The following is a 13865-nucleotide window of genomic DNA, read 5'->3' as shown; positions in this document are numbered from 1 at the left end:
GAGAGAGAGGAGGAGGAGGAGGGGAAAGAAAAAGAGAGAGTGAGAACTAGAAAGAGAGAGGGAGAGAAAGAGAGAGAAAGAGAGAAAGAGAGAGAGACAGAGAGAGAGAGAGAAAGGGGGGCGGGGGGGAGAGTTTGTTATTAGAAATATTGATTCCAGTCGTTTTCTCTCTACGTCGGTACACAAGCTGACCAGGTGCAATACAGTCATTATTGTACACAGTATGGCCAGTCCAATCTTCATACATGACGTGTATTATAATAACGTCAATTTGGTCAGATAATTGCAATCAGAGTCAAACTTTCACGTTAGAAAATGTAACCAGTAACAATCTGACAAGACTATTAAATCTATAGAGATCTATGAGCCTTTCCTAAAAGTTCGTCTTTCTGAGGAACTGTTCTCTTTGCAGAGGTATGAAGGGAGGAAGAGAATGAATATCCCATCATATTTGGTGTCAATAGATCCAGTAAATGCCACTGATAAACTGGGAGAAACGTTAGGTCGGTGGGGGAAGTCTTTTTAAAAAAATAATATAAAGAAAAAGCCACATGTATGACATGGCCTGTAATATAAATTAATACATAACGCGAACCCCCACCAAACCTTATTCAGGCCACACATAATAGAGAAAAAAATAACCAAACTCGTGTTGTGAAAAGAGAATCAATAATGTAAGGTCCTTTTTTGTTTGTTTTTGTAAAGTGTTTTACGGCGCTCGCAACTGCATAATGTCACATGAGGTCGCGGGACACACCTAATATTTTCAGTTTGGTAGGAAATTTTGAATTTTGCCCGGGTGGCGGTAAGGTCCTTTTCTGTAAACTGATCTCATAATCTGGAGTTAAAAACCTGTGCTGCCCTGCCCGTAGTACATGTCTGACTGAATCTATTAATAAATGTGTTGGGTTTTTTTCCTTTTATTTTGACACCAGTACTTTCTTCTACTTGACGCCACTCTTACTCGTGGATGCATGCAATAACTTGAGGTGGAAGAGAGAATAGAGTAATGAGCTAGGCTTCAGTCTTCAAACCGTTGTAGAGTTATAACATACTCTAATGTATGGTATGGTCCACCTCGAACATGCCCAGAAATCCTAGATCGGGCGTGTAGCCTGGCGCTAGTCACCCGATATCGGGCGAGTATCCTGACGCTAGCCATCCGACATCGGGCGAGTAGCCACTCCGGTCATTATAATAATAATGTAAAAAATCCACTTGGGGGGGGGGGGGGGGCAGGGTTGGGTGTTTTAGAGGGTTTGTTTGCTTGTTTGAGAAAAGAGAAGTTCATCGACACTATAACAGTCATTTCGTGCAGGGAAAAAGTAAGACAGTAACAACAGGTGGAGAGTAAAGAGGTGGGACCTACCAGTAGCGCCCTCCAACCACCAGCGATTGAACAGTTGATTGTCTTATACATGTGGTCATTTAAACAGGTGAATGCCTTATACAGGAGGCCGTTTGTACAGGTTATTGTCTTATACAGGTGACCGTTTGTACAGGTGATAGTCTTATACCGGTGGCCGTTTGTACAGGTGATTGCCTTATACAGGTGGCCATTTGTACAGGACATAGTCTTATACAGATGGCCGTTTGTACAGGTGATTGTCTTATACAGGTGGCCGTTTGTACAGGTGATTGTTTTATACAGGTGAATGTTTGTAAGACTGATTGTCCTATACACGTGACCGTCTCAAGTCCGTTTCAACAATATCATGTGTTTGTATCATACAGATGACCGTTTGAGTAGTTATAACAATATTATGCGTGTGTCTTATATAAGGTGACAGTTTGAGTAGTTTCAACAAATACATACACACGTTTGCGCGCGTGTGTTTTGGTGAGGGGTCGGACAGCACGTGTCCAGAGGCGTGACAACGATATCTGATACTTTACTGCTGGTCACTCTCTGTCTGTCTGTCTCTCTCTCTCAGTGTCTCTCTCTCTCTCTCTCAGTCTCTCTCTCTCTCGCTCTCTCTCTCTCTCTTGCTCGCTCTCTCTATCTGTCTCTCTCTCTCTCTATCTGTTTCTCTCTCTCTCGCTTTCTCTCTCTCTCTTGCTCGCTCTCTCCTATCTGTCTCTCTCTTGCTCTCTCTCTCTGAGTCTCTCTCTGTGTCTCTGTGTGTGTGTGTCTTTCTTTCTCTCTCTCTCTCTCTCTCTCTCTCTCTCTCTCTCCCCCTCTCTTTCTCTGGCTCGCGTCTCTCTCTCTGGCTCTCTCCCTCTCCCTCTTTCTATCTCTCTCTTATTTCCTTTCTCTCTTTATGTCCCTCGGTCCACTGGAAAGGGGGGGGGGGAGTTGAGTGTAATTTATCTACACTTAAACCTTTAACCATAATTCACTGGCGCCACAAACACACTGTGACAACCAGTGTCTGTGGTGTAGCAGTTAGGCATTTCGCTGTCCAACTCAGGAAACCCGAGTTCAATTCCCGTTACAGAAACACGAATGAATAGACAGTTGATTTTTGGATCTTGGGAGACAGAGGAGCTTCTGCACCAGCAGGACTAAATAATTGCGGGAAGACATGGAATAACATGAAGAGGCCAGCCTAGGATAGGAAAGGGTGAGAAAGTGTTTGTTCATGGCCTATACCCTGATGGAGGGTGAGAAGGTGTTTGTTCATGGCCTATACCCTGATGGAGGGTGAGAAAGTGTTTGTTCATGGCCTATACCCTGATGCAGGGTGAGAAGGTGTTTGTTCATGGCCTATACCCTGATGGAGGGTGAGAAAGTGTTTGTTCATGGCCTATACCCTGATGGAGGGTGAGAAAGTGTTTGTTCATGGCCTATACCCTGATGCAGGGTGAGAAAGTGTTTGTTCATGGCCTATACCCTGATGGAGGGTGAGAAAGTGTTTGTTCATGGCCTATACCCTGATGGAGGGTGAGAAAGTGTTTGTTCATGGCCTATACCCTGATGCAGAGTGAGAAGGTGTTTGTTCATGGCCTATACCCTGATGGAGGGTGAGAAAGTGTTTGTTCATGGCCTATACCCTGATGCAGGGTGAGAAAGTGTTTGTTCATGGCCTATACCCTGATGCAGGGTGAGAAAGTGTTTGTTCATGGCCTATACCCTGATGGAGGGTGAGAAAGTGTTTGTTCATGGCCTATACCCTGATGGAGGGTGAGAAAGTGTTTGTTCATGGCCTATACCCTGATGCAGGGTGAGAAGGTGTTTGTTCATGGCCTATACCCTGATGCAGGGTGAGAAAGGCAGTGATGATGATGAGCACTGACAAAACACTGAGTACTCACCCCTGGTACGTCGGTTCCCGGAGCTCCTGTGCCCACCAACCGGCTGTACCGAAGCCGTGTCCGACTCACTGGCCCGCTGACCGCGCCCGTTGGTGGGCGTGGTGCGAGTGGCCGGCTCCGCTTCAACAGCTCTGGCCTCCCCCGGAGACTGTAACTGGATGACGCTAGTGTCTGAGACCCAACGCTTGTGGCCCATTCGGCGGGTCGCGGTCGTGGGTGGCGGGTGGGCCGCTTTGCTGGTGGAAGAACCTGTGTTCGAACCCCCCGGTCCGGAAGAATTGCTGCTGATGTCAGATTGGAGGGATAGCCCTCGCTCCAGGGACGTGCCTCTGCTCAGAGGTGGGGGGATGTAGACGAGACCCGACGACCTGAGGGAACTCCGGTCGCTTAGAGCGCCCGGCGACGGTGAGGGGGTGGCGGCAGGTGAGGTCGTCTGGTACAAGTCGCTGGCCGTGTCCATAGATAGAGGGCTCAGCCCGACCGCCGACGGGACAGACAGTTTGCTTCTCTGAGAAAGCCGGGAGTCACCCCGGGAGGCTAGGTTCGGATCTGATTTCACTGCTGCTAGTTTCGTTTCACTTCCGTCGTGCTGGAAGGCAGAAGTGTCGGAAATACCTGGAAAGACTGAGGGTACGCTGGCACGCTGCCCGTGAGAGAAATACACTTTGTTCGTCGTATGTTCTGACTGCGAGTCATTCCCTAAGGCAGAGGTTCCATCCCCATTTGAAAGAGGACCGAGGTTAGAAACTTTTGAAGCTGTCAACGGTTCATTCACAAGACCGTGGTTCAGAGCCTCCGCATCAATTCCCACGGAAATCAGAGAATTTGATCGGGACGTACTGACGTGCTCAGACGGCTGCTGTTCGAATCCAGCACCTTGACCCAGTTCTGACACTATGCTCGTTGAAACTAAACTGTCGGAACCGACCTCTGAGAAACTGGAATGTGCAGACGCCGCAGATAATGTGCTGGATTCCTCGTGGGGTTCGTTTTGTTCTGAGGAATGTACTGAGGGCTGGTGAGAGTCACTAGCTCCACCCTGACCACTTCCTTGTTGCAGAAGTTTGACCGCTTCATTCGTCACGTCCTCAAAACTGGAGTTGGAGCCCGCTTGAGGCATCTCGGATGAGGAGGCGGAGGAAGAGGAGGGAGGTTGGAGGGCTCCACATGAGGAGGTGGAAGAGGAGGAGGGTGGGACGGCTGTGGAGTTGGGGTGGAGTAGGCCGCCATCACTAGACGATGGCTCCGTCTGCTCAACGCTCTCAGCCGTGTCCTGATCCCGACCGGTCGAGGAGAAGACCCCAGCGCTGGTCGGAGGAGCGGTCAAGGCAGAGGTGAGGAAGTAGGGGTCAGAGGGCGACTTCTGGTTGATGGGGCCGAATAAACCCGAGAGGGCAGGGTCAAAGGCCAATGACTGGGTGGAGCTGAACTCCAGACCTGTGTATGACACTGTTCAGGGGGGGGGGGGGGAGAGATATTAAAGATCGTAGTGCGCACGGAGCTTGCTGTGAGCAAGGATAGGCCTTAAACAAATCCTTTTTGAGTTTCACAACATGTCAAACTTTTTCGAATGCAATTCTTTGAATATATTGATAACAACTCTAAATATTCTTACGATTTTGATAGAGCAAAAAGAACATTTGTTCTCATGGTTTTAGTAACTCAAAATGGCCCAAAATGTCAGATAGAACTTTGTAATTCTGAGGTAGTGAAATGCCTTTTTTTTCATGATAACTTTACAGGGCTTTCAATACAATTTCAGCTTCTTTACAAAGTGGCAAGAAGGTATTCTATTCAATATTTAAGACCACAGGCCCATATCACATAAAGCATAAGAATTTTATAATTGTGAGAGAAATTTTTTAAACCCCAACAGCATAAATTATCAATGACACACATATCAATATGCTTTCGAGGAGAAAAACAGTAGTCTTAGACATGCAGATGTCTAGGACAGCGCCATTCACTACAATATGTGCCACAACACGATGAATCAATTTGGGGGCATATAGAGTTATTGGTATCAACTAAAAGCCTGTCCATTTGCCTTGCTTTTGATGAAAAAAATATCCATTTTTATCTCAGATGCAAGTCAGCGATCGAAGAAGGTGGGGGTCGCCTTAGTCTCAGAGGTAAATTTAGTGAGAAAATGGCCATCAAAGTTGGACCTTCCCTTTACTCAACCAAATCAGCACTTGTGATGTAGTAATTAGGTTCATTGCAGTCGCACCAAGAGACCCAAGTTCCATTCCTGAGAGGGAAGACTTTTTATCAAGTATTTCGATCTTTCTACTGGGTATACCCTGTTAATGCCGCAGGCCCTGACAGACATGCCTTAATTATCTAGTTTTTTTTAGTACGAGTTTTACGGCACTTGCAACACAATAAGGTCATATTATAAGTGCCGAAGATTAGAGGTGTTACAAGACAGTAATAAACACAAAAATAAGGAGGAGAGATCAGGATGATAGATGTTTGATAGGAAAGAAGGAGAAAACCACACCAGAGCACCCACCAACCACCCACTTATTATCTAAATTGTACCAATGAAGGTGTAAAAACTACTACATAAAAAAACCCCACCAAAAAACAAATGTTCACTTAAACAAACAAACAAACAAAACAAAACTGTTGAACGGTGAACAATCCCCACAACTCACCCTCCAGCCGCGTACTCAGCCTGTTGCCCATGCTGTAGCGTGTGGGTTCGGACCCCGGGCAGGGGAAGGAATGTTGGTGGTGCACAAAGGAGGACTTGCCGTCGGCTCGCGACTGCTGTCTGAGGGGCAGGGAGGAGCTACGTGGGTGCGACCCGGGCAGACGATCTGATCGCAGCTGTGGACAGAAAGAAAAATGTTTTGGGTTGGGGTTTTTTTTGGCTTTGTTTTGCTTTTTTTGCGGGGAATGTTTTTTTCCCTTTGTTTTTTAGTTGTGGTTTTTGTTTGTTTTGTTGGGGGTTTTTTTTGGGGGGGGGTCCTTTCTTTTTTTGGAAGGAGAGGGGGTTCTTTTTTTGGTTTTTATGAGTTTTTTTTCTTCCTTTTTGTGTTTTGTTTTTAAAAGTAGGAATTTTTATGCCCCCATCAACACATTTCAGATCATTTAGGAGGTGAGCTTCGATCCTGCCACTCTACACTGAGGGGACACTACATCCCAGCAGAAAGACCCGAGATACTCAATAGAAATTCTTCTCACACGAGAACTGAATTCAGGTACTCTGCGAGCTATAGCAAAGTGCCTAACCATTACACCACAGACGCTGGAAGCCAAAATGTCTTTTGAGAAGACAAAATCATAATCTCCATTATTATTGATGGAGCAATGACTGCTGATCCCGAAAGGAGTTATTTCATTTATAGAGAAACTCCATCTGTCTACTGGGATGATGTATCCCACTCAATGTCTGGTTTTATCGTTTTAGTAAAAGTTTTACGGCACTTGCAACACAATAAGGTAATAAAAGTGCAGAATATTAGGTGTTACAAGAGAGTAACAAACACAACAAGGAAAGAGGAGACATTAAAGGGTGATAGATGTTTGATAGGAAAGAAGAAACAAACCACACCAGAGCACCTGCCAACCATCCACCCAAGTAACACGAAAATAAAACAGCAACCAATACACTATAAAAAATTGATCGTATCAAGGACATTTAAATAGGGTGCAACATTAGTCCATAGAAAATCTACAGAGCTTATTAAGACAATGAAATATCAGAGAAAATCTCACCAAAGTCAATAAAGCTAAAATGTACATACAATTAATATAATATTTCACCGAAAAATCCCGATGACATGGAGAATTTTAACAAATTCGACCTGTACCAAAGAAGCTTAATCTACAGAAGCATTACACCACAATACGATGGACAATTTCAAGAAAACTAACGTCTAAACACAAAAAAAGAAAAAAAAACAACCTTAACTCGCCCACACAAAAAAAATCCAAGACTTACGCTTTGAGGTCATCAACAGAACCCTGAAGTTCTGGAATATCACACGTTTCCATAAAAGAATCTTCCAGAATTTTTTTTTCAAACAACCCCCCGAAAGCTAGAACAAAGAGGCGAAATCTTAACAGCGAAAATAAAAAAAGCACTGCGCCACAGTTAGACACATCCACAAGAGCACACATTAGAAAGCCCTTTCATTACCGACTGCGAGAGCACCATCAAACCCACTCAGTCATAAAAGGCATTATCGTATGCAAAACCGGTGGAAATTAGTATGCGTGAAATTGATACGATGACATCTATCTCACTCGATCCAGTTCCATCTGTTCATATACATACACAGCCTTGTGCACTCTGGTAGTCAGCTTGACATATCTGAACACGAGTCGATTGCACTTCTGCTTAGCAATGTGTTTCATTGTATAACATCAAAGTTTTGCTTAGCTATGTGTTTTACGTACAGTAGATCTATGTCACGTATGTTATGAAAGGTTCTCAGTTTAGTTTTAGTAGAGGTTAAACGGCGCTTGCAAGTGCATAAGGTCATATGAGCGCCAGAAAATTAGAGGTGCTACAAGAGAGTAACAAACATAAAAAAGAAGACGGGGAGATAAGGACGATAGATACCCGCCAACCACCAACTGAAAGGTTCTCATATTAACAGCAGAAAAAAAAAAAGAGTTGGAAGAGAGGCTGGGTAGTTGCCGGGTACTCGGATGTGGTTTGCTCCTTCGTTCCTATCAAACTTCCATCGTTCTTATTTCTCTCCTCCTCCTTTTCTTGAGTTTCGTTTCTGTCTTGTAGGCGTACAACCTTCAATCTTAGGCACTTACATGACCAAATTGTGTTGCAAGTGTTGTAAAACTCTTACTAAAACAAAGACCAAAACAGGAATGGAAAAATACAAACATTTACTTGAACCAAGAAAAGGGGTCTGTTCCATCTTTCATTTTACTCTCATTTATGGTCGCTTTTAAGGACAAGGCGGGCTAACCCAGATTTCGGGGGTTTCCAGAAATCTTGACCTACACCAAAAAAGGGCATTGCCCTACCTATAGGAGAAGTTTGGTTTCAGTGGTGTGTATATTTGTTTAGATAAAGAGAAAACGCTCCTTGTCTGTTAAAGAAACTGAACAAGGGGCAAAAACTTTACCTTCGATTTTCTCAAAACAGCCTTTTTCGGGATATCCCGCTTGTCCTTAAAAGTGACCATTTATTTTATATTATAAAAACCTTTGTATTCACAACAGAAAACACAAAACAACAAAAAATCTTGCCAGGACAATCGAAGTACGCCTGTTCTTTCTTCCAATTTTCTTTCATCTTCTTCCAGGGAGAGCAGACTGACACAATGATAAAGAGCAAGCCGACGCAATGCCCCAGGTTGACACACCCAACGACACACCCACCCGCAGACCAGACACGACAACGACAGCAGCTGGGTGGAATCACTGGTGCACGGCAACTCCCCCCCCTCCCTCTTAACTCTCCCCCCAACACTTACACTCTCTCTCTCTCTCTCTCTCTCTCTCTCTCTCTCTCTCTCACTCACTCTCTCTCTCTCTCTCTTTTTTAAATGTTAGGAATTTTCCCATCACAACTACGACATCATTATTCTCTTGTGTCTTCCCCCCCCCCCCCCCCCCTCCATTTCCTCCCGAGAACCTCACAATATATTACTCACATCCAGATGACTCATAATGTCAACATTCCCTCTCTCTAATCTAATTGCAGCAGCTTTTTACATTACAATTAAAATAAAGTAATTTTCAGCCCAACCCATTTTTCACATGCAGGTGGGTTTTTTTGACACCACCCCTATCCACAAAATTTAGATAATTTAGAAGACACGCCGCACTGACTCTGCCTATTAAGGCCAACTCGCGCTGAGAGGGATACAAGTTTCTAGTCAGTACAAAGACGGAAACACCAAATTAAAATTCTCTCCACGCGGGAATCGAACTTGGGTCTCCAGCATGCGACACCGTAGCGCTCAATCGCTACACCAAAAGCTGGTGGTGTTTTCAGCCCCCAAGTTTCGAACACTTGCCAGGCCCTGATGGCTCATGGCTCATGATGACAATGACTGCCCTTGTCTTTTAGGCAGTTTTCTTTTTTCTTTTAGTAAGAGTTTTACATCACTTGCAACACAATAAGGTAATAGAAGTGCTGAAGAGTAAGAGATGTTACACGAAAGTAACAAACTAATAAAAGGAGGAGAGAGATATATAAGGACGATAGATAATTTGCAAGGAAAGAAAGAGCAGACCACACCAGAGCACCTGCATGTCCATGGTTGGTGTGATGAAAACGAGAGGGAGAAGAGAGAGAGGAACAGAGAGAAGGAGAGGAACAGAGAGAGGGGGGGGGGGCAGAGGGAGAAAAAGAGAAAGAGAAGGGGAGAGAAAGAGATCGAAAGCGGAAAGAGGGTGAAGAGAGAAAGAGAGAGAGAGAGAGTAAGAGGGAGTGGCAAGGGGGATACTGACAGAGGAGCAAGAGAAAGAAAGGAAGCAAGAGAAAGAGGAGAGAGAAAGAAAGACAGTGAGCAAAAGAAAGAAAGAGAAGGAAGGAGGAGAAAGGGAGAGAAAGAAAAAGTGAAAGGAAATAAGAGGCAGAAAAAGACACAAAAAGAGACTAAAAGAGAAAGAGAGACAGAGAGAGACAGAGAGTGAGAGAGAGAGAGAGACAGAGAGTGAAAGAGAGAGAGAGAGACAGAGAGTGAAAGAGAGAGAGAGAGAGAGAGACAGAGAGAGAAAGAGAGACAGACAGACAGACAGACAGACAGACAGACAGACAGACAGACAGACAGACAGAGAAAGAAAGAAAAGGAGAAATAAAGAATCAACCCATTCTAAGAACTCTGTTGACCCTCACTGGCAGGGTTGAAGCAGTACACGCCTATTAAAAAAAACTGCGTCGGTGGCCAGGAGGGCATAAAACATAAAAAATAAAACATAAAACATCATCGACAACGCATCACAGAACGGAGTAACGACGGACGACGAGCTACAAATCTCCTGGCTGCCAGCCTGTCCCCGTGGTTTTATGCACCCCGCATAACTTAGCAAAATTTGATCATTTTTTGCATAATTTCTTATTATTTTACTTTATCATTCTTTGTTAAAATTAACAGAATAATCGCATAATTTCAGATTTTTGGGCTGTTTGCATGATTTCAGAATTTTTCTTGCATAAAACGACGGGGACAGATTTATAAAAACTGCGTCAGTTGCCAGGAGGGCATAAAACATAAAATATAAAACATAAAACATCATCGACAACGCATCACAGAACGGAGTTAAGATGGACGATGAGCTACAAATCTCCCAGCTGCCAGCTGCCGGCTGCCAGCACTACTTACCAGCTGTGGGTTGATGTCGGAGAGCAGCGCAGGTTTGTTGAGCTCTATGGCCCGGAAGCAGATCCTCATGGCTGCAACATACTCCTCCTGGCGAAGGAACGCATCGTCTGGGGACACACAGACAGACAGATAGAGATTTTAAAATTATAGTTTTAGTTTACATTCTAGTTTTAGTAGAGGTTTTACTGCCCTCCTTTTTTTATAGTAGAGGGTTTTACGGCGCTCGCACATGCATAAGGTCATATATGAGCGCCAGAAGATTAGAGGTGTTACAAGAGATTAACAAATATAAAAAAGAAGAAGGGGAGATAAGGACGATAGATGTTTGGATAGGAAAGAAGGAGCAAACCACACCAGAGCACCCGCTAACCACCCCACACACACAGACGGACAGACAGAGATTTTTACAGTTTTAGTAAAGAGTTTTAAGACACTTACAACACAATTAGGGCATATCATACAACTGTGATGATTTCAGTTGTAATCTCAGTAATGAGTGTTACGGCACTTGCAACACAATTAGGGCATAGCACATTACTACCGAAGATTTGAGTTTTAGTTTTAGTGTTAGTAAGCATTCTATGGCACTTGTAACACATTAAGATCATATAAGTGCCGAAGATAAGAGGAGTTGCAAGAGAGTAACAAACACACAAAAATGACTAGAGATCAAGACGATAGATGATAGATGTTTGATAAAGGAGCAAACCACACCCTAGGACGGGGGGGTAACTGAGTCTTCGGCAATTCCAAATGTTTCCATGACGTAAAGGTGGGTAAATTCAGGGTCTGGCTGGCAAGTACAGTCAGACCTGGTTAAACGGCCACCTGTATAAGACAATCAGCGGGTCTATTGACCACCTTTTTAGTTTTAGTAGAGGTTTTACGGCGCTCGCAACTGCATAAGGTCATATGAGCGCCAGAAGAAAAGAGGTGTTACAAGAGACAAGAGAGTAGCAAACAGAAAAAAGAAAAAGGGGAGATAAGGACGATAGATGTTTCATAGGAAAGAAAAAGCAAACCACACCAGAGCACCCGCCAACCACCCACGTTGAAATGTTTGAAAAACAGAATAAACAAACCGAAATGACGATTAAAATTGCAGCCGATTAAATTAACCGCTACACCAAGGTATAACCCACACGGCCGATTTAATCATCAGGTGTTGACACGTGAAGGGTTAAACGGTTTCGACTGTATCAAAGGCACGGCGCACTGGACCCTCCACCATCACGAGACGAAAAGCGTGGCTAGCCACTGGTCACATGTATTATCCTGATGAAGCCACCACATGGCTACAGGTGTGTGACCCCATTCTAGCCCGCTTTACCCTACTGGGGGGTGAGGGGGTGGGGGGGAGAGGGGAGGGGAGAGGGGAGGGGAGAGGGGGGTAGAGGGGAGGGGAAAGGGGGGGGGAGAGAGTGACAGGTGGCTGATAAGCCGGAGATCCACACACGGACATACGGACAACTCATGCTCAATGAGCGAACATCTTAGGGCAAGGACTCAACGACAAATGACAGTTTAATTCACATATTTACCTCATTATCTTATCATTATTATTATCATCATTAATATTACCATTATTATATTTATTATTATTACTATCATTATATTGATTATTATTATTATTACTATTATTATATTTATTATTGTTATTATTATTACCATTATTATTATAATGATTATTATTTTCATTTTCAAATTACAGTTTGAGTAAACAGACGCACATGGACATGCTAGCGGTCCACAGAATTGTTTTGTTTATTTATTTGTTGGGGTTCTTTTTTGCTTCTTGCATTTTCATTTTGGGGGGTGGGGGGAGGGGGGGTGTATATTGGTTTAATAGTTTGTTTAGTTGTAGTAAAGGTTTTACGGCCCTTGCAACACAATAAGATCGTGTAAGCGCCGAAGATTAGAAGTGTTACGAGAGAGTTTTTTTTAGTTTTAGTAATAATTTTACGGCACTTGCAACACAATTAGGTCATACGAAGACTATAGGTGTAACAAGAGAGTAACAAACACAAAAAAAGAAGGAGGAGAGATAAAGACGATAGTTGTTTAATAGGAAAGAAAGAGCAAACCACACAAGAGCACCCGCCAACCACCCATTGTCCATTTCTACATACTGAGTTCAGTTGAGACAATGGACCTAGAATATAACATATCATTTTTTTTTTCTTCTTGTCCTTTCCATAACACAGAGCAACAAACAAGAATATCAAACTTGTTTTTTGTTTTTTTACTAGTCTTATTATACGATTTTGATTCATTCAAATGTCAGCTGAAGTCGTTTCTGTTTTTAAATTAATAAGATGAATATTTGGAATAATTTTCTTTAGTCAGAACCAACACAACGTTTCATGTTACTGTTGTATGTTGTACTGTATTGTAAAGCGCTCAGAGCCTGTGTACTTTATTCGGGGTTGAGCGCTATATAAATGTCATTTATTATTATTAGTAGTAAATGCTCAGTCAGAGATAGGTCTGAATTTTGACTATGATGTATTTTGTTTTAGTTAAGAGTTTAATGGCACTTGAAACACAATAATATTATAGGTCATTTACTTGAAACACAATAAGATAATTTAATAACTGAAGACTAGAAGTAAGAGTGAAACAAACACAAAAAAGAAGCAGGAGAGATAAAGACGATAGTTGTTTAATAGGAAAGACGGAGCAAACCACATAGAAACACCCGCCAAGCAACACCAGTAACTCAATTGTCTATATAATTTTTTTTGTTCTTCAGGTTTCTAGTTACTGGTACGATTTTTTTTTTAATGTCTTTTATTTGTTTTGTTTCCTCGATATAGCAGTAGTTTGTTTAGTGTTCTAAAAATCCAATTAAATGTCATAAGGTTGACTTAGGTAAAAAACGGTCTTTTTTTTTAGTTGTCTCAAAACGCTGATAACTAATTGACACACTCAACTGTGTTAAGGCCATGACGATTTTTATATCATTTTTTTTTTTTGGTCAGTTTGTTTGAGTAAAGAGAACTACATTGACATAATAATGTTAATTTAATGCCGGGAAAAAGGCGAGATAAGGACGATAGATATTTCATAGGAAAGAAGAAGCAAAGATAAGGACGATAGATATTTCATAGGAAAGAAGAAGCAAACCACACCAGAGAACCCGCCAACCACCCACAGTAAGAGTTTCACGGAACATACAACACAATAAGATCATAATGTAGGTGCCCAAGATTAGAGGTGTTGAAAGAGACAGGCAGGGTCGAAGCCCACCTCCTGAACGTTCTAATGTGTCGATGGGGGTGTGAAACACCTACATAATAA

The 13865-nt window shown here is 43.1% G+C and overlaps 1 protein-coding gene across 1 annotated transcript in view; it reads right to left on the bottom strand.

Annotated features, from left to right (window-relative positions):
* Positions 1–13865, bottom strand: part of LOC101849005 (run domain Beclin-1-interacting and cysteine-rich domain-containing protein) — a gene marked incomplete in the record, with an annotated part of 71666 nt that overhangs the window by 43561 nt on the left and 14240 nt on the right. The window contains 3 exon segments of the mRNA XM_035972535.1: positions 3256–4704; positions 5916–6090; positions 10566–10672. Coding sequence (XP_035828428.1) covers positions 3256–4704; positions 5916–6090; positions 10566–10672 — 1731 coding nt within the window.

This window comes from Aplysia californica, unplaced genomic scaffold (genome assembly GCF_000002075.1).
Source record: "Aplysia californica isolate F4 #8 unplaced genomic scaffold, AplCal3.0 scaffold00733, whole genome shotgun sequence".
Lineage (NCBI taxonomy): Eukaryota > Metazoa > Mollusca > Gastropoda > Aplysiida > Aplysiidae > Aplysia > Aplysia californica.
This window is presented reverse-complemented; position numbering and strand designations above follow the sequence as displayed.